Source organism: Diadema antillarum, unplaced genomic scaffold (assembly GCF_040938485.1).
Source record: "Diadema antillarum isolate AM-2024a unplaced genomic scaffold, OU_Dant_1.0 seq00000647_RagTag, whole genome shotgun sequence".
Classification (NCBI taxonomy): domain Eukaryota; kingdom Metazoa; phylum Echinodermata; class Echinoidea; order Diadematoida; family Diadematidae; genus Diadema; species Diadema antillarum.
The window spans coordinates 185,197-203,625 of NW_027271561.1; the positions used below are offsets into that span (position 1 = coordinate 185,197).

The following is an 18,429-nucleotide window of genomic DNA, read 5'->3' on the forward strand; positions in this document are numbered from 1 at the left end:
ATAAAAGTTACACAGCACTTGACATTTGGGCGATGCATAGAGTGAAAGTTGCATAAAATCTGTCATCTGTCAAGGTGTACATAAACATACAAGATGAAATGGAGGCTGGCCTACGATGTACAAGCTTTATTATCATATACCCTTCATTTCTCTTTGAAAACAAACCAATCAAGGCACTAGGAGCCCATAGCAGAAGTACACTCTAGAGTACTGGATTAAGAAAATAGAGAACAGGAACACATACATAGCGTTTGATGAAATTCTGTGCATCTCAAATAGATGCTGAGCGCACATGAACGCAAACATCTAAGCGCTATGATCCATACGATATGAACAATAGATTGTACAGCATGGACTCCAACGTATGTCCCTTGGACTTAACGTTAAGTATATATTCTTCAAACAGCATTTTTACTCCGAGGTCCATATGGACGAGCATGAACCATGCGTTTACAGCACGGCATGTGGCACATCCTTAGCCGGTAGACCACTGCTTCTAAACATGTAAATCGAGTGACCAAACCTGTCAAAAGATGCTACCCTGGAGACGTCCACATGGCAAAGGAGATGCACTGTCTCACGACGATTCCGACGGTAGGTTTTGTCGAACCTCACGTTGCGACGCTCAGTCTGGGCACGGGGTCAGCCTTGGTCGTCTCCAGCTTGCGGTACTCCTCGATGAGCGACGACAGCGACTCCAGGCTCTCTGCAAACTCACTGCTATCCATCCCTTCCACAGTGGTGTAATGGTGTATGTGGGCCTGGAAGGGGGTAAGCAAGAACGTCAGAGGTACATTACTCAACTTGTCTGTGGACACCATAGTTATGCTTCAGTGCTGGGGAGCTACTTGGTACACAGGAGGAGGTTCCAACTCTTAAAACTGAAGGTCCCTTGTTCAAATCACTAGAAACGCATACATCACAAAAGCTAGGAATATGCAGTGGTAACATTACCTGGTAATAATGGTTGAAAATTACTGAAAAATTAGTTGCTACCCAAAGGTGAAAGTTCAGGGTCAAGGTCAACAGTCTTCCAACTTTCATTACGCATAATTTTCTGTGACTAAACTGAGCAAAGTTTTAGTGTAATAATATTGCTATTTGATGCTATGGATAGAATGCACTGTACATGTATCTTTGGTAAAGAGAGGGTGAAAGGTCAATCCTTGGGCAGTTATAAAAATTTTAAAAAAAACCTCCCGTCAAACTGTAATAGGTGGTTTTCGTAACATATTCAAATTTTATGCATACCTTCTAAACAGAGGTTGTTCTTGACAACCTAAAAGCTTCTCCGAGGCTTGTTGGACATAGCAACTAATAATTTACGCAAACGGGATTCCAGCTATTGAATATCATTTCAGAAGAGCAGTTTAATGGAATAGCTTGTCATTATGTTTCATGAGTTTGAATACATTACAAAAACATCCTATACCAACAGTAGACAGTGACTATATGAGAAGGGTAAACATCCCAATTAAGTGCATACAGAAGCTGAATATTACTCGTTTCCTCTACCTTGGACCACATAAGACAACATGGATCCAGCTACGTAACAACAGAGCCATGACCTATCCAGAGATGTGACCCCTGCGACCTACTGACCTTCCTCTTGTACAGGCGTGTGAACCGGTCCCGCAGGTCGGAGAAGTTGCTTCTCAGACACGTGTTGTTGGCCATGGTGAGGAGGGAGTAGGGATGGCCAACAGGGGGGACCGAACAGAGCCCCGTCTTCCAGCCGTCCGTGTTCCAGTGGATGAACTGCAAAGATGGGCGTAGCCTACGAGGGAATAGAGGCAATGTTTCACAAAGAAAGCGAGATGTAGAGTCAGTGATATGGGGTCCATTTCATGAAGTCAGTATATAAAACTCTTTACATAAATCTCAGAATGGCCGAAGTTGCTGATTTGTAGCTATGAGAGACTTTCAAAGAGAAGTAAATCCAATTTAAGCGAAAAGTCTCTCATAGGACTTTCATGAAACGGACCCTTCGTGTGAGAGATGACTCAATACAGTTGGTTGGAGAACTGGAGATATTTTTTTTTAGTTTGTTGTTGATTTTTGCATCAAAAAATTGAAAATTCAACACATGTAATTCATATACATTACTTAGATAATAAGGCGAGATCAATGCATGTTTCAGGTATATCAAAGAGTTCTGGCAACACTCTTCACCACTTTCAGCCAATCTTTGAATACTGTGCACTAGAACTGCCAGATTACAAAGGAAAAAAGAAATGATGCAAATGTACAAATATAACCCTAACTCTGATCCAAATCCTTACATCAAACTAAACCTAAAACCCTATCACAATTTTCACCCCAACCCTCAGTCCTTGGAGAAAATAAGACCAGAGCAATTGTTGCCGGAGTATTGTGTCATCATAAAGTCAATATAACTCGCCTCAATACTCTTATTGACCTTATCTAACACTCTCTGGATACATCTAAAATTCCACAAGAAAAAGAAAACTGTTTGGGAGTATCTTGACGCAATCTCACAAACCACACACTTGACAGAAGAAAAAAAAAAGATATTCGGACAAGTTTATGCACTTTACAGAGACTCCAACCCCAAGCACCTTCTGATCTGGAGATTCTCCCACCAGAAACCCCTAGCAAACGGGAGACTCCAACTTGCACGACCGCGAAGTTCCTTGAGGCCGGGGTCCAGGGTCCGCTCAAGGGCCCTGGAAGCTCTTGGGTTCTAGATGCTCTCTCATGCTATCTAAGGCTTATTTTTCAATATACGATGGCACAAAGAAAGAAATCATTTCAAGCGAGAGACACAGAGCCAGGGCGGGAGAAATCAAATCTCAAGCAGGAGAACGGGAGATTTTGCAAAAATGGGCTTTAGGTGGGAGATCTCCCGTCGAAAGCGGGAGAGTTGGAGTCCCTGACTTTAAGATGGTTGTGCACTATGCAAAAGTCAAAAACAGAACCTGTCTATGTTTCGCCTAATGTCAGACACTTGGACGTCTCCCCGGCACATGAGGGCACAGGCCAGGTACAAACTGTTCTTGGGATCAGCTTTCAAAAGTTGGTTCTCCCGCGAGAATGCATCGGTGAACATTTGATCCAATCTACACAAAGGATTATGATATGATATTATTAAAGAAAGGTTTTGCAGAAGTTTACAAGACAAGTCCACAGGAGTAAAGCAATAGTGTTAAACTGGAAATTTTGCAATGTGGAAAGTTTTGCATATTTCGCGAGACCAGGGCCCTGTTTTATGAAGAGTTAAAATTGATTGTAAAGTCGATTTCTATGATAAGTCTATGGCAGCCTGGGTTTTAAGGAAATTTAAAATTGATTTTATCTTTTGATAAAACAGGGCCCAGAAGCCACTGTGAAAATAAAAACATGCAAATATTTTTGCAAATCATATGCTCCACTTATAAATGTCTTGATTCCCCATGATTAAAAAAGACACGAAATTTATCTTATCTAGCCAAGTGCAAAAAGTTACTCGCTCAAAAATAACCACTTTTACAGTAGCAGATATTGTCTTGACCTCACTAATAATTTCTGGAAGTCAAATGACTACCAATGAGGTACACAGCTGTTAAAGAAGCAGATTGCATTGAAGTGCAGAGTGGATAACGGGTAAAATACTTTCCTGAAGTTAAATGGAAACAAGTCTTAATCTTCTGTCTGAAGGGAACATGATAAGAGGTGCAGAAATGTTTGAAGACATAGGAATGTTGCTGATTTTCACTTTTAAGCTTAAACACACTAAATCAAAACTAAAAGCTACCTGCTCTTACAGTTTATTAAAAGGTTAAATGAGCTTGCTGATGAGATCTATCACCTTACAGAGTAAGCAATCTTGCATCGAACAACTCATCAGCCATGACAAAATAATTTTAAAAAAATACTGATTCTTCAACAGAGAGCATCAACTGCAGTTTCTGGGAGGTTTGAACCGAGGACCTTCAGAGTCTTAAAGGAGCATCCTACCACTGAACCACCTTGTCCTCAGCAGCTCAGCCCTTTACCTTCTTGCTGGTATTCTGAGACTGCTGGAGGTGTAGAGCGGGGTCTGGCTGGTGACGAGGTAGTGGAGGCGGGGGAAGGGGACCAAGTTGGTGCTGATTTCATTGAGGTCAACATTGAGGGAACCCTCAAAACGCGATGAACTGCGGGATGTGGAGGAATATATATCAGAGAATGTAGTATAGTAAACCTCATTGCACTGTGGTACAAAGGCAAACATCTGCAGAGTAGCTGTCAATTACTGTATACGCCATATATTTCATGAGTCTAAGTTTTCGCGAATCGAGACTTCCCGACGATTTCACGAGTGGTTAAATTCGCGATCGTGGAGTCCCCGTACTGAACGGGGAAATGTGTACGCGTACGTCACATTCATATCAGGATTGGAGTCAATATTTTCGCGTGTTTTTAATTTCGCGAACAGCAGCTGACTCGTGAAATTCGCGAAAATAAAAACCTCGCGAAATATTCGGCGTATACAGTAGTAGACACTTTCTTACTCCCCTAATCCCTAGTGTGTCACCACGGCCTTCCTGTCAGATTGAGGCACATTGCTACACCTGAGTGGGCTTGCAAACTTTACAACAATGTCCAACAATGTCCAGTTTGGACAGCCCAACCAATGTCAGTGAAAAAAGCCTGGCAAGTTGAGCTAAGTACCTGAGCACATTTAGGATTAAATAGTTCAAATATGCATGGGACTACAGGAATTAAATGAAGGAGAGTCAAGGGTAGTAGGTGAACCTAACAGAAAGTGTGTACCACTGATCTCTATACATCTGGATATCTCTTTGGCCCATTCACACTGTACATTACATACAAGTGAAACCACCGCACCACCATCTTACCAGGCACACTCTATGGAGATTTGCATGCATATTCCAGCAAAGACTGTCACCCAGATCATGTGATGTCGTGAGCTCCGCACAAGTGTATGGACGATGTGCGTGGTAAAATGGCGGCGCAGTGGCTTCTATAGCGACTAGACTATGAGATATCTAGATACCTCCTTAGAAATCAGTGATGTGTACCTTGTCAGATTGAGAAGAAGGTTGGCCACGACGTTGTTCATGTGGTCAAATGGCTTCTCCTGGCCGGGCTTGGTGGTGCCCCCTGCTCCCGTGACCACACTTCCCTGACCTTTGACCTGGCCGGATGAAGCAGGGTAGACTCGTTTTCCAGGCTGTTCCCGAGGTTGGGCCTGGTAGACCTTCTGGCAAATGTCATAAAGGGCCTGGTAAAGAACATCAAAAGATGATGATTAAAAACAACATTGAACAATAATGATAAAAATAAAAAGGATGATAGGCTGGTATACAAGAGGCAACAGCACATACTAAATTATCATTTCATTTTATGTTTATGCTCTTCATGATCATATTACTTTGGAATGAATCATAATTACCACAATAAAAGTTATCGATTGAGGGTTAAAAATCTATTGCAGCATTTTGACAAAATGAATATTTGCATTCTCTCAGCTTCTACATGACATGTTCTGTATACTGCACACAGCAGTGGAACAGTATTTGTTGGAACATTTATTCAAATTGCGACTGATTGCAATGAAAACACCTCGACGGAAGAATTTCAAGAATTTGAATAATTTAAATTGCTTCTGTATTTGGGAGAGACATAAAAATGCAAGTGCAAATCCCATTCAATCATGAAGGCATTTCAAATTCAAATTTCCAGTGAAAAAGTCATGACAGATTCAGACTTTAGAATCATTAGACATAAACACTTCCACAGATTCCAAGTCAACGCTTTGTTTGATGTTAGTAATTGTTCCACAGACCCTATCAATGACAATATTGAATGCCCTTTGCATAAAATATAACTACAAGTGTGGGACTGCATGACAGAAGTTGGTCAAGTCTAAGTACACAAAACCACACATTTATGGTTGGCGCTGTATTTATCTTATTATACATCTATTTTCTCTTGTCAGTGTTTCATAGAGTGATCGTAAAGTAAAACAAAACAATTCTTCCATTCCAGCTCTTTGCTGTCTGGAAATTTGACTTGGGCGCAGACTTTTCAAAACCCCCTTGACTCCATAACTGATTCTATATGCTGGTTTTCTGCTGTTGTGCAATCCGCTATGCATGCGACAATTGGTCATTACTAGCCGATCATGAAATGTTTGTTTGTGCCAAGTTTGAAGTTGTGGTCTTAAGCACGGAGTAATTGTGATCTTATCAGATCTTATCAGATCTTGACGTCAGTCGTGACAGTCACATTGATCACAGAAAAGTTTTGAATGGTTCGAAAAAACAAGACCTTGTACAAAAACACAGACACAGACACACCCACACCCACACATACACACACACACACACACACAGCCATACCTGATTCTCTATGGGCATGACACAGTCTGCACATTCTGTCAGCTGCCTCATAGCCAGGACACTGTTGTACGGCGAGGTAACGACATCATCGTCACTGCTCGGATACACGGCCGTCACAAATCTTTCATTGCAGGTAAAGAATAAAAACACAGAGAAAGTTTGGAATCTTTCATCAGCCTGTCTCAGGACTGATGCACCTAATGATGGAAAAACAGAAGCAAATCATTCTAAATAATTCCCGTATCACCATGTTGATGAGTGGGGCTTCAAGTACCTTAACTACCCACTTGGCATTTTCCTCTGCTGAATCATCGGCATAGAGGACTTCTCTAGTACTCTCCACTTTCCTCTGAAACTGAAGATTAAGCCATCAAGAAGCAGATGTCATCAGCAGCATTAACAGGATATAAATGCCAATTTATTCAGTGTGGCTGAATTTTCCAAAGTGATTCAGAAGTTACCCACGATTATAAACATAAAATGTTTTCACATGATTAATTTGTGAGTGGCTCAAAAACATATAATTTGCAGGTTCTTAAATTTGAATTGCTCGCTCAAGTGTTTTCATCCAATTCAGAGCAAGGACAGAATTTGATTGGATATTTTTCTGCATGAAAATTGATGTGCTGCCTGATTCATTCAGACGTACAGCCTGCACAAAAAACTACTGCATACAAACATGCCATCACATACACTGGGGCGCATGCACATACACACACACACTAGTACCACAAAGGCGTCACTGACGAAGTGCACAATGCAACCCGTTCAAAATGAATATAGAAAATCGTAAAGACATTCTTGCGGGTTATAGAAATAGATGAATAAATATCACTAGCAATAAGCAAATGTCACCATGTTAACAATATTCCAGGGAAATACCAAAATATTCAACTCGACCTTTGACCACTGATCTTTTATGGATTCCCGAGGAAACAGCAATTCTCATGGTTATTATTTGCATCAAAAGATAAAATGGCTGCATTCTTTCAGATTTGTGTCATTATCACAATCATCATCATTATCATTCCTTTGGCATAAAAATGATAGTTTCAAACTTTTGCACTTGTCTTTGTGGTCAAAGCAGACCCTTGTGATCATATCTACTATGAGAGCTATTAATCCCAACAGATGCTCGACTTGTTCCGGTACATACTTTCTTCACAAACGACTTCCTCACAAATTGTAAGTAAAAAGTAAATGCAGCCAGTCACTTGACTCTCGTTAACTTCTTCCTTATACAATGCTGCTCTGTCAAATTTATATTGTCATTAGTGCAGTCATTGCAAAATTAAACCATATAAAAACTTTCTGGTAGTCATTCTGGCCCGAATTCACAAAGGTACTTTAAATCAAATCCATCGTTAAAGTTAAGTCTATGGACTATTTAGATATTAGAATCAAGTGTGAAACAGAATACCATTCACATGCGTTCATGAGCGTACAATCATTATCGGATTTCGATTAGCACACAATGTGATCTGTCTCTCACATTTACGCGGACAAAATTTGCATAATCCATGGGTTAAATTTAATCTATCTTTCTGAATTTAGGCCTCTGAGTTCTCGTGTTGTCAGAAGCTCTGCATGGATGAACTATATATGGAAAAGCAACAACAAACAAAAATCTGACTTTGCTTTGGCTTTCAATTGTTTGTCTGAAGTCCTACAAGTTCAGTGAAGCCTCATGGTCAAGGAAGTGGCCAGCCAAGACAGTAATATCATTACTGGCCAAAAAACAACAACAACAACAATTTTACGACTTACCTATATACATCTGGATAAAGATCTTGCAGCTGACTCAGTATGGCTGTTCCTACACCAGAACCAGTTCCTTTGAAGGGATACAAGAACTTATGTGATGGTCATAGGTCAAAAGTTATAAGTGTAATGCCTTACCAAATTCACAGGCATGCAGAGTTAAAGAAGATGAACAAGAACGGTAAAAGTTTCTGCAAAATTGGACAAAGAATGAGATTCCGGAATCGTCAAGTTTCATGTTTTTGATGAAAATTGATGACAATTTCAAGGTACTGATGTCGTTCCAAAGCCTTTATAAAAGGTTGCTCAAATTCAGCCATACTAAGGGAAGCCTTGAGTAAAGATTGGTGGTCTTGCCCCTAAGAAAAAAAAAAAAATCAATTGGAAAATTTTTGACCAATCATGCAGCCTAAGGGAAGTTTGCAATGAAAGCGCACAAACATGTTACAGCAAAGAGATTTGTTGATGGCTTCAACATCCTGATGAACTGTGAACTTGTATTTTTCTGGAGCAATGCTCTTAAAATCTTGTTTGGAGTAAACAGCAGGGGAGTCCTATCAATAGACTTGATTCTACGGCTTCCTTCTAATAATAAGTATGAAGAGTTCTGCTACGTAAGTAGAGCAGGAAGAATATTGCATGTGTTTGAATTTGCCAAAACATTAGTAGAGATGGTATAAATTCCCACAGACATGCAGCGCACAAAATATTTTTTGCATCATTATAGAAAAAAAAATACATAAAAAAATATCATGTTTGCTCACCAAATGGTTTGTAATGGCAGCCTACACACAATCAACCCTCTTTATGGTAGATCATCCTGTCCCACATCATTCTGCTACTGCAAATACTGAGTACTTTTGAAAAACATTGCTTTTTAAGCAATCTTAACTTTTTTTTTAATGATATGATTGAAATGCAGTTGTAGAAAAAAAAACATAAAATTTGCTGTGATGTAAATTTTATGATATATTCAAGAAGCCCTGTGACAAATTGTGTGCAGCTTTATCACTAATCTCTATGTAGGTTTCACACAAGGCTGTAGAATCTTGCCTGGAGTCGACTGTTAACAATGAGTGCATACTGTGATGAACACGTCAGAATGGATTTGCCAACTGGTGTTATTTGTGTTTTTTTAACATACCCCATTAGGTAGCAAATGAAGAACAGACCACCCGTGATTCCCCATGCAACAGAGTCTCTAAAATTGGCAACACGACATTAACTCTTGCTTTAATCCATAATGGATAATAATCCATTAATATTTTCTTCTAAGATGTATAGGGTTAGGGTTGTGATAGGGTTTTAAGTTTAGTTTGTTGTGAGGATTGTGATTAGGGTTAGGGTTATGTTTGTGGGTAGGTTCTATGTTTGGCTTTCCATAGCATGCACATATTTCACGGGAGCAATTACTGCACGAGAAAATGTCATGAAACCTTAACCTGTTGAGGACTGCTACAACAAGCACTTCCCATAGACACCTGCTCAAGTATACTCGGGACTCGTCCTCAACGGGTTTACATCTGTCTGTTTCTCTTTACCTCCGCCCATGGAGTGCATGACAAAGAAGCACTGGAGACAGTCACAAGCCTCGGCCGCTGTCCGGATGCATTCCTCCAGCTGGTCCCGGTACTGTGCACCATAGAGCTTGTGACCCACAGCCCTACACAGAATACACAAACATGCATAAAAAACAGCAATTTAGCACTTTGCTAAAACATTCTTGTTGTCATCATTTCTGCCCATTAAGAGCTTCACACTCTCATTTCTAGAAAACATGGTCAGAGCAATGCTCTCCCATGCCAAAAAGTTAACTTTTCAGGGTGTCAAAAGTTTCACACATTTCAGCTTAACAGGGTTATTTGTCATTATAACCACATACACTGTAGACTGACTAGAGGAAATGATGATGTCAATGATCACATCACAAGTCTTCCATTGACCTGTCATGGCTGCCAACATTCAAAGAGCCAAATTGTGGATATTCCATTGACCAATGCAATAAGGGTATACTTGTGTGTTACCTGCATGTTGGTGGGCATAGATTATTCCAAATTCGAAAATATTTTCATAGTTCCCTGGTTCCAGACATAAGAGACACTGACATTTTCTGGAAGTCTCCTGCAGACTCAGGAAGACTTGGCAGCTGTGGGCTCTGTTGCATAAAAGCTGAGATCAAACATAAGTCAGAAAATCAAACATATTTAAGTCTCTGATTACTAAAAAGGGTATCTCACCGGGCTTGAAACTAGTTCACGACTAGTTCGCGACTCCAGATTTTGCTAGTTGCAGAGATGTCTCCTGAAAATTACAGAGTCTCTGAGGAGTCGCAAGAAATTTAAACATGTTCAATTTTTTGCGAGACTTTTTCCAGTCTCCGCGAAGTCTCCGCGACATCTCCGAGACGTTTCCAAGACGTGTCTGAGGATAATAAGGAAGTATGTTGAGTAAGATACTCGCATTGGATTTTGTAGTAATGATTTTTTTTTGTGTGTGTGATTGTTCCTGAATTTGAGGCGTTTGGTTATTGTACACGAATGGATAAAATAATCCTGTTTTGTGTTTATAGGTGGATAAAGAGGTGAGGAGTAAGGAAATATAATTATAATTGTTATATGTAGACGACTGTCTCACAGTAAATTGTGTAAAGTGAGCAGTATGAAATGACCGCCGCTTTTCAGAAGCTCTGTGGTGAGTAGTAATGACCTGGCACACATAAATATTATGATAGTGGGATAGATTTTTGATGGAATTAATTGTATTTGTACAGCCGCATAGGAGACGCCAGACCCGGGCGCATCTGTCGTGAAAGGTGACTCCGCCGGACCGGCAGCCCCATGTCTCCTCTGGTATACAACCACCGAAAGCCATGTCACCGTCTCGGACGTCACTGACTCCGCTCCCTACAAGGCCAGCAGACGCACTCCGGTAGACGCCGTGGTTGGACTGGTACCCTCACAGGGGCACTCTGCAGACTACTGCATTTCGCCGGACACACCGCGCCCGCGACGACCTCGTCGACCTCGCCAAGCTCACACACAGCCGTCATCGCGCTCTTTACTCATCTATACTACAGGAACGTTCCGCGCGCGGGTTGAAGTATTTTACTAATTAATTACTGATTTTTGTAGTGTGTGTGGGTCGCAGTAGTGTAAGAAGCATCCCGTATGTGGAAATAATTCTTTTGTTCATTTTGTCTTTTTTTTTCATTTGACTTGTTTCCTGGTTTGACAAGATAAACTACACATTAAACTGATTTAGTTGAAAGTATTTCACGAGTCATCGTGCACTGTGTTGTAGTCATGGTAGTTTTCCGTGGGCAACGCCCTTGTGACAGCGGAGACGTCTCCGTTGGCGAGATACGGCCTACAATTCTGATTGGCTGATACCTGACTTATGTCTGATTTTCTGACTTATGTTTGATTGCAACTTTTTCATGCACCAGAGCCCTGGACCTGTATTTCAATCTTAGCTCAATTTTCCTTCCTGTAGTTGTTGTTGGTTTTTTTTTTGTTTTTTTAGTACTTAACATAATATAGAGAGGAATACCAGGTACAAAGTTTTGTCCTTCACAATTAATTGCAGTTAAATCTTCCTGTGCTTTCTTTGCCGATGGGCACAAATGTCTGGAAACAGTCATTTAATAGAGATCATGTAATATATTATGTAAATCCATCCAATTTATATTATGTCACAATCATGGCCTTCCTGCAAAACTCAACCACAATAACCTGAATCAGCTTACAACTATGCCTGGGGTGTTTAATAAAGCTGTTCTTAAAGTTACGAACGACTGAAGAATGACTGGTGATCAGTTCTTGTGCTGAATTATTTAAATTCTGATAAGTACAGCACATCAGAACTAATCACCAGTCGTTCCTAAGTTGTTCGTAACTTTAAGAACAGCTTTATGAAACAACCCCCAGGTCAAGTTGGGTGGATTGCTGAATGCTGTTAAATAAGGTTGGCAAGTTTAAGATAACTTTTAGTAAGTTCCAAGGAGATACAGGGACATATACTGTTTTCTAAAGAGAGAATCTGTGAAGGCCTACCAGTTATTGCCACACCCAGACACGTCGGTCAGTAGCTGGCGATAGTCAAAGACGTCCCTCAGTGACCCTTTCAGCAGCTCATTGACCACACCCTCCTCCATGTCCACCAGAACGGCCTGAAAGTGATGTCATTGTCAGAGGACACCGCATCAAGACTCTTCACTCAAAAGATTCTCTCCGGTCAATCGACATGTGACAATTAACTACTCGATCTCACCTATGCTTAACATTGGCCAGGTAAAAGCAAAGGTTTACCCCAGATCAGATACAAGCATTAATATTTACTGTGCAAGTTAAAAATTTATGCAAGTAAAAGGATTTTGTCCTGTCCTTTTGATTTGACTCAGGCAAGGTTGACCGCAGGACAACACTTGAGCTTACAGAACATAATACATGAGGTGATTTCATACAAAATGAATGCAATAACGTGCTCCGACGCTGCATATCACACCCCCCCCCCCTTACAAAAAAAAAATAATAATAACAGACAAATAACAGCACAATGTTCTGCTAACAAATGATTTATGATTGATATAGTCATGTGCAATCCCTGCTTTTCTCAATGACATGTCATACACCATAACACTGACAAGAATGGTGGAATAAAAATGGACAAGCATCCATGTATCTTCTCTAACAATGAAAGTGTTGAAATTGATCATTTCTATGCCTTACAAGAAGTCTTTACTCAATAATATGGTTTTCATTGAACATTTATATGCCAGATACTTTCTGGAAAAGGTTGTGCACCTGGGGGGCATTTCATGAAGCATTTTGTCAGATATTTCGTCTGACAAAATGTTAAAAGCTACGGAAATCCTTGCATCTGATTGGCTGAGAGCAAATTTGTCCGACAAGTTGTCGGACAAAAATGCTTCATGAAATGCCCCCCTGGACTTCAAAATGTCTGAAATCTGTTCCAAATTGCAATGGTTTGTTCACCGAATATTATTTTACTACAATGTAAGAATGCCCTCACCCTGGCTTTCAAAGATGAGATTTTCTGCTTTCCATCCCCAACACCAAGGTCAAGAGGATTGCTATACCTACAATAACATAAAATAAGATAAAATTGGAACATGAGAAAACAAGAAAAGTCATCTAGAGTGAGCTGTGGATAGCCTTAACTGCATAATTAGCTACTGTAAATATAGATATTCATGCAATTAATTGTTCTCGCTCTGCTGAGTAAGATGAATTTCACCTATTTTCAATTCAGTGGAATAGAGACAATGCTAGCAACTTGTGGTACACATAACATGCTAAAATATTCGCTTTTCTATTTTCACGATAGTCTCTGGTAGTGTGAAATGCTAAAAAAGCTGCTTTAGTAAAGATAGTTTGGGCAGGAACAAAGGCAGTTCACCAGTAAGCAAGTGTGCGTGCATCTGTGTGTATTAAGCTAACAAGGGTAGAGTAATGTAGAGTGTGGTGTGGCAAAAATTTAGTGGGGAGGGGACAAGAGGAAGTCTTCCCGGTTTGAAATACCTGGCATCCACATTCCTGAAGAAACTGCTGAGCGACTCGTCAAAGACTCCCTTCTTGTTGTAGGTGGCATGCTCCCTCAATGCCAGGTCCCAGAATCGGCAGCCAATCTGATGAGAAGAGAACCACGATGGTTAAATACAATGAGAAAGATTAAAGTGTATGAAACTCTATATTTAGCTGCAGTCATCCGACTTCATCTCGTCGACCCACGCCATCACCAGCAGACCATAGGGCCCAAATTCACAAAAGGTGGTCCAATTGAAACCATGGTTTAAACCATGGACAATTTGTATGGAGCGCCAAGTGTCCCATGGCCTATTCGTTACGAAATCAGTCATTTTGTCCCGGCGAAATGACTGATTTCGTAACGAAATGACTGATTTTGTAACGAAATAGGCCATGCGACACTTGGCGCTCCATACAAAGTGTCCATGGTTTAAACCATGGTTTCAATTGCACCACCTTTCGTGAATTCAGGCCTAGCAGTCTCTGCTAAAGACCCTAAAATAACGGTCCTGCCTCTCCAAGATCTCAGCTTCAAGTGACAAAATTTTCCTACTACTACTGTTTTATACACCCTTCTCAAAACTCTTTTAAAGCTATCGCATAATATACCACTGACAAACAAAAGGGTGTTGTCTTCACCTGGACAGGATGCCTGTGTATAGAAATCTAGACTAGCATCAACACATTGCTGAAATACTGAAATGCCAGGCTGCCAGTAAAGAGCAGCACACTGTGCTGGGGGAGCCAAGTATTGACATAGAATAATGCTAATCATTCACCACTCTATACACTTTACAGAGACAATAAAAACAACATATACTGACTCCATGGAAATAATCTCAGTGGCTATACATTATGAATATGAACAAAGATCGGGGGAGAAATGACTTTTAACACTAGGCCTAGACGAATAACATCATTCATCAAACACTGGATTGCAATCAAGCTTTGGCCTCTAGGTCATTCAAAACTTACCTGGTTACCGCACTGCCCAACTGAAAGTGAGAGGAAAAATATGAGAAAATCAGTCATCAGACATTTATCGATATTTGGAACGCAGTGGTACACAGCAATTAATGAAAATTGATGCAAATTTAATCAGCCACTGCAGTTGTACATGGGAAAGAAATACAAGATGAACATGCCAAGAACATTTTGCATTGTAGTCTCTGTTAAAAAAAAAAAAAGAAAAAAGGTCATCACACTGTTAAAAAAAAAAGGTCATCACACAAACGGTTGTCATGCTTACAGGTGTACCAACCACAAAATACAATCCTGTTGAATAGGAACAAACAAGCATCTTGTAATCTGATGCACATTTAATACCTGTACTGAATTATTCAGCCAGGTACTCATCTGACTTTGCATTTTTCAGATGTCTCAAAACAAAGAGTCAAAATACGGTGGCGGTATGCATTCAAACTTGTTAATTAATGTTAAAACTATAAGAAATGAGTTCAACCTGAGCTTGACTCGAGTTTCATAAGGCTGGCCCTTCATGCATGTTCCTGGCCACTCGTACTCATACCATTTGTTATCACAGGAATGTTTTCCAATATCATTCATATGAATTTACATTCACAGTACATCTAAATTTAAGTGCATCTTTTCAGACATCCCCCCCTCAAAAAATAAAAAATAAAAAAATAAAAAAATGAGGGCCAGGCACTACGTATATGTGCCTTATGTAGGCCTTTGTCTAGTGTCTAGTCAAAACATTCATGATTTTACCATGGGACCAGGCATGTAACAATTGCACTGTTCTGGCTGTAGATCTACTCTGTTGAAAAGCCACAGGTACAATATGGACGTTTTAAAATCCTTCTCTGATCTTCTTCTTCTTCTTCTTCTAACTACTGCTAACAAAGACTCCACAGCTGGGATATTTGGTTGCAGGCAAAAGGTGGCTAGTACTAGCAGTGTATAAAAAATGACCCTCCTGAATGCAAGTTGAATTATCCACATCATCTAACCTTGCCACATGACCAGCAGTTAACCAGAACCATCTCAAACATTCAATGGTGGAAGATTCCATTCTGCCATTTCCTCAGGAGGAAAGAATATTTGTATTTGATTGTAGGCCTATCAGTCCTTCCTTCTTATACCCAGTCAGCAAGTGAAGGAAGGAAATTGAAGATTTTCTAGCTTGGATTCCATCAAAAGATACTTTTGATTGATAGTGATTGATAGTGATACTTGTCAAAAAATATAGCAGCAACGTATGATGAATGGATTTAGAGTCTATCTATTAAGTATTACTGGTACTGGTAGTGGTACAGTTTTTAAAAGTGCATGGTCCCAGTATTTTAGTCAAATGCGTACGCGGGCGCACGGCGCAAGTTTCCTATAGAGACCTATGCTATCGACTTCTCTTGGGCGCTTCCGCTTTGGCCCACTCTCCCGAGTCTGAAGAAGTCCGATCCACTGTGTCAGTGGTCCGATCACAGTTCGGCTCATGATTCAGCTCAGGGGGATGACAGCTTTAGCAAATTTCTTTTGTGATGTCATAATAAGAAGCACATATGCACACACCCTGGCATTACTACAGACTGTGTGATGCGCAGAGAAGACAACGAAGGCAACGTTACTTATTAGCAACACCTACGCGCTAATACTCTTGATGACAGCTCAATTTCGGCAATCTTTGTATCAATGCCGACGGTGATCGGCAGTATCATCAACAGCTCTACACTACCAGGACTATGCCCCTTTAAGTGCAAGTCTGAAAATAGCCTGGCAGTCCTCAAAAGGTGTTTCCACCTCACTACTCAGTTCTGCTAACATGAAGGAGACACTTCTGCCTCTGCATTTAGCTGGGCCCCACTTCATAAAAAGTTGATATGACAACAACTCTTGCTGGAATGGCAATTGTCATTAGTAACAACAAGAATCCAGCTTCCTGACTGGCTGTTGCTACGGGAAATGTGAAAGAGTTGACATCCTGTTAAACATCTTTTAGTTTTGGAGTTTGAACTTTGTTGAAGACGAATCAGCTGCTCTGCCATGTACAGTTTAAAGTTGAATTTATGATCTTGCTTTATAATTAACTGGACAAGTAAGGTAATCAACTGAAGGGCCATGTCTATGGTCGTTTCTTTGCGAAAAACAAAAACAAAAAACATGGCACCGGTAGGGATCTAGACTCGACCCCGGGATCGATAAGCGCCGAAATTTCTTCAGTCCCACCTACTGCGGCAGCTGTGTGGTAGCTGGGTTGTGGCTAACTGCGACCAGCCCCAACACGCAGTGTTGGGGCTGCGCATTGTAGCAGACATGATCATGACAGGCGAAGTGTAGCGCCTAAAAATCAATATGAAATCGCAAAAATTCTGCAATATGAAGACTTACAGGTGAAGATGTAATGTTGAAGACTGACTGCGTTCAACTTTTGGTTCTGGCAATAGTCCCTTTCTGCTCGGTTTGATGAGTTAAATGCGACTCGGTCGAGAGGAACTCGGGAGAACTACATCTTATACGGTCAATGGATTTGAGATTTGTGCGCATGCGCTGGCCGTCAAGTCGTGTAGCTTTGTGGCAAGGCTTTATCATACTGTTGGCAAACCCTCTCGCTGTATATTGAGTTGCTTTCTGGGTGGGTGCGCGCGCGCAGGCCTTGTCAGAAGGCTAAACGCATTGCGACTCCGCCGGCACATGAATATTTACGTGCGCAGTGTACTGCATACTGATTTCGAAAATGGTGAATGGGATGGGGAGCTAGGACTACGGACCCGTATATGGCCGTGAAAAAAACGTTTTTTCAAGATCATTGGACCAGTGTGAACAAGAACAAGGTGAACGAAGGGTATTAATTAGATAAGAATCTTATGTATACTATAAAAGTACGTTTTTTCCTCGTGATATTCGAAACTTACGGAGGTGCGAAAATCTGTGACAGACTGTGTATGTTTTTCAAGCTTACCGATATAGCACTCTATTGACTCAGGACGCTCCCACAGTGTGTAACTGTGTATACGGAGCGTCCCGGGGTTAGGTTGTGGCCACATCACATGTAGGCAGCACACGTAAACCAAACGTTAGTAGGCCTTCATGACCTACAGACCCGATAGTACAGGGAGGTTGAATAGGACTTCTCTTCTCTTCCCACCTCCCTGCACAGGCCATGGAGCTACAATATTGTAGCTCCATGCACATAGTTGTTACAGACCATGGATTAGCTCCATGCATGCAGACCAAGCCAGGCAGTCGCTGCACGGTGCCTGCCCAGCGAGTCGCGGGAGCAAGACGCCGGTTGATCTCGGCGCGGCGTTTGCTTGGTACACGACACGCAACAATCCAACATAGCTAACAACACGTAGCGTTGATCTAATTTTTGTCCAGTCCCAGGTATAATAGATCGTCTACTAAAATTAGCCCCCCCCCCCCCCCCCAGCCTTGGCAATCATATTGGGCACATAATCTACCCGAAACATAAATTAAACTCACCTTGTACAACTATTGACTGTGTCATTTCAAATCCAGGCCATTGACTCTTCTCTCCAGCTTTGACTGTGATTGAGTGTGTAGTGTATACGTAATAGTGAGTGCGTGCCCACGTGCATATTATGTGCAAGCGACAGTAAAGTGGGAACCAGCCGATCCGGAGGCGAGGCAGGCGCCTATGCATTGGTACTAGCATGCAGGGAGGTGAAACGCTACCTCCCTGGTAACTCACCTTGGTAACTCACCTTGGTAACTCACCCTGGTAACTCACTTACACAGGTGTGTAGGTACCACCAGGGAGGTCCACCTCCCTGGTACTAGTATTCAGCGCGATT

General features: G+C 41.1%; 1 protein-coding gene across 1 annotated transcript; it reads right to left on the reverse strand.

Annotated features, from left to right (window-relative positions):
- Positions 1–611: 611 nt before the first annotated feature.
- On the reverse strand, positions 612–18,152 carry LOC139736440 (tubulin epsilon chain-like). The gene is made up of 13 exons (XM_071647190.1): positions 18,098–18,152; positions 14,630–14,649; positions 13,649–13,755; positions 13,140–13,206; positions 12,161–12,276; positions 9,650–9,771; positions 8,115–8,181; positions 6,348–6,468; positions 5,025–5,227; positions 3,996–4,136; positions 2,940–3,080; positions 1,603–1,777; positions 612–761 (listed from the first exon to the last, which is right to left on the reverse strand). The coding sequence occupies exons 1-13, from the start codon at positions 18,120–18,122 to the stop codon at positions 612–614; spliced, it is 1,455 nt and encodes a 484-aa protein (XP_071503291.1). The 5' UTR covers positions 18,123–18,152.
- Positions 18,153–18,429: the final 277 nt, after the last annotated feature.

Excerpts from the sequence above, each read along its gene's own strand:
- LOC139736440 (XM_071647190.1), bottom strand. The coding sequence starts at position 18,122 with ATGACACAGTCAATAGTTGTACAAG. Across the intron at positions 13,756-14,629 it reads TTGGGCAGTGCGGTAACCAG|ATTGGCTGCCGATTCTGGGA; the intron begins GTAAGTTTTGAA and ends TCTTCTCATCAG. Across the intron at positions 9,772-12,160 it reads TCTGGGTGTGGCAATAACTG|GGCTGTGGGTCACAAGCTCT; the intron begins GTAGGCCTTCAC and ends TATTCTGTGTAG.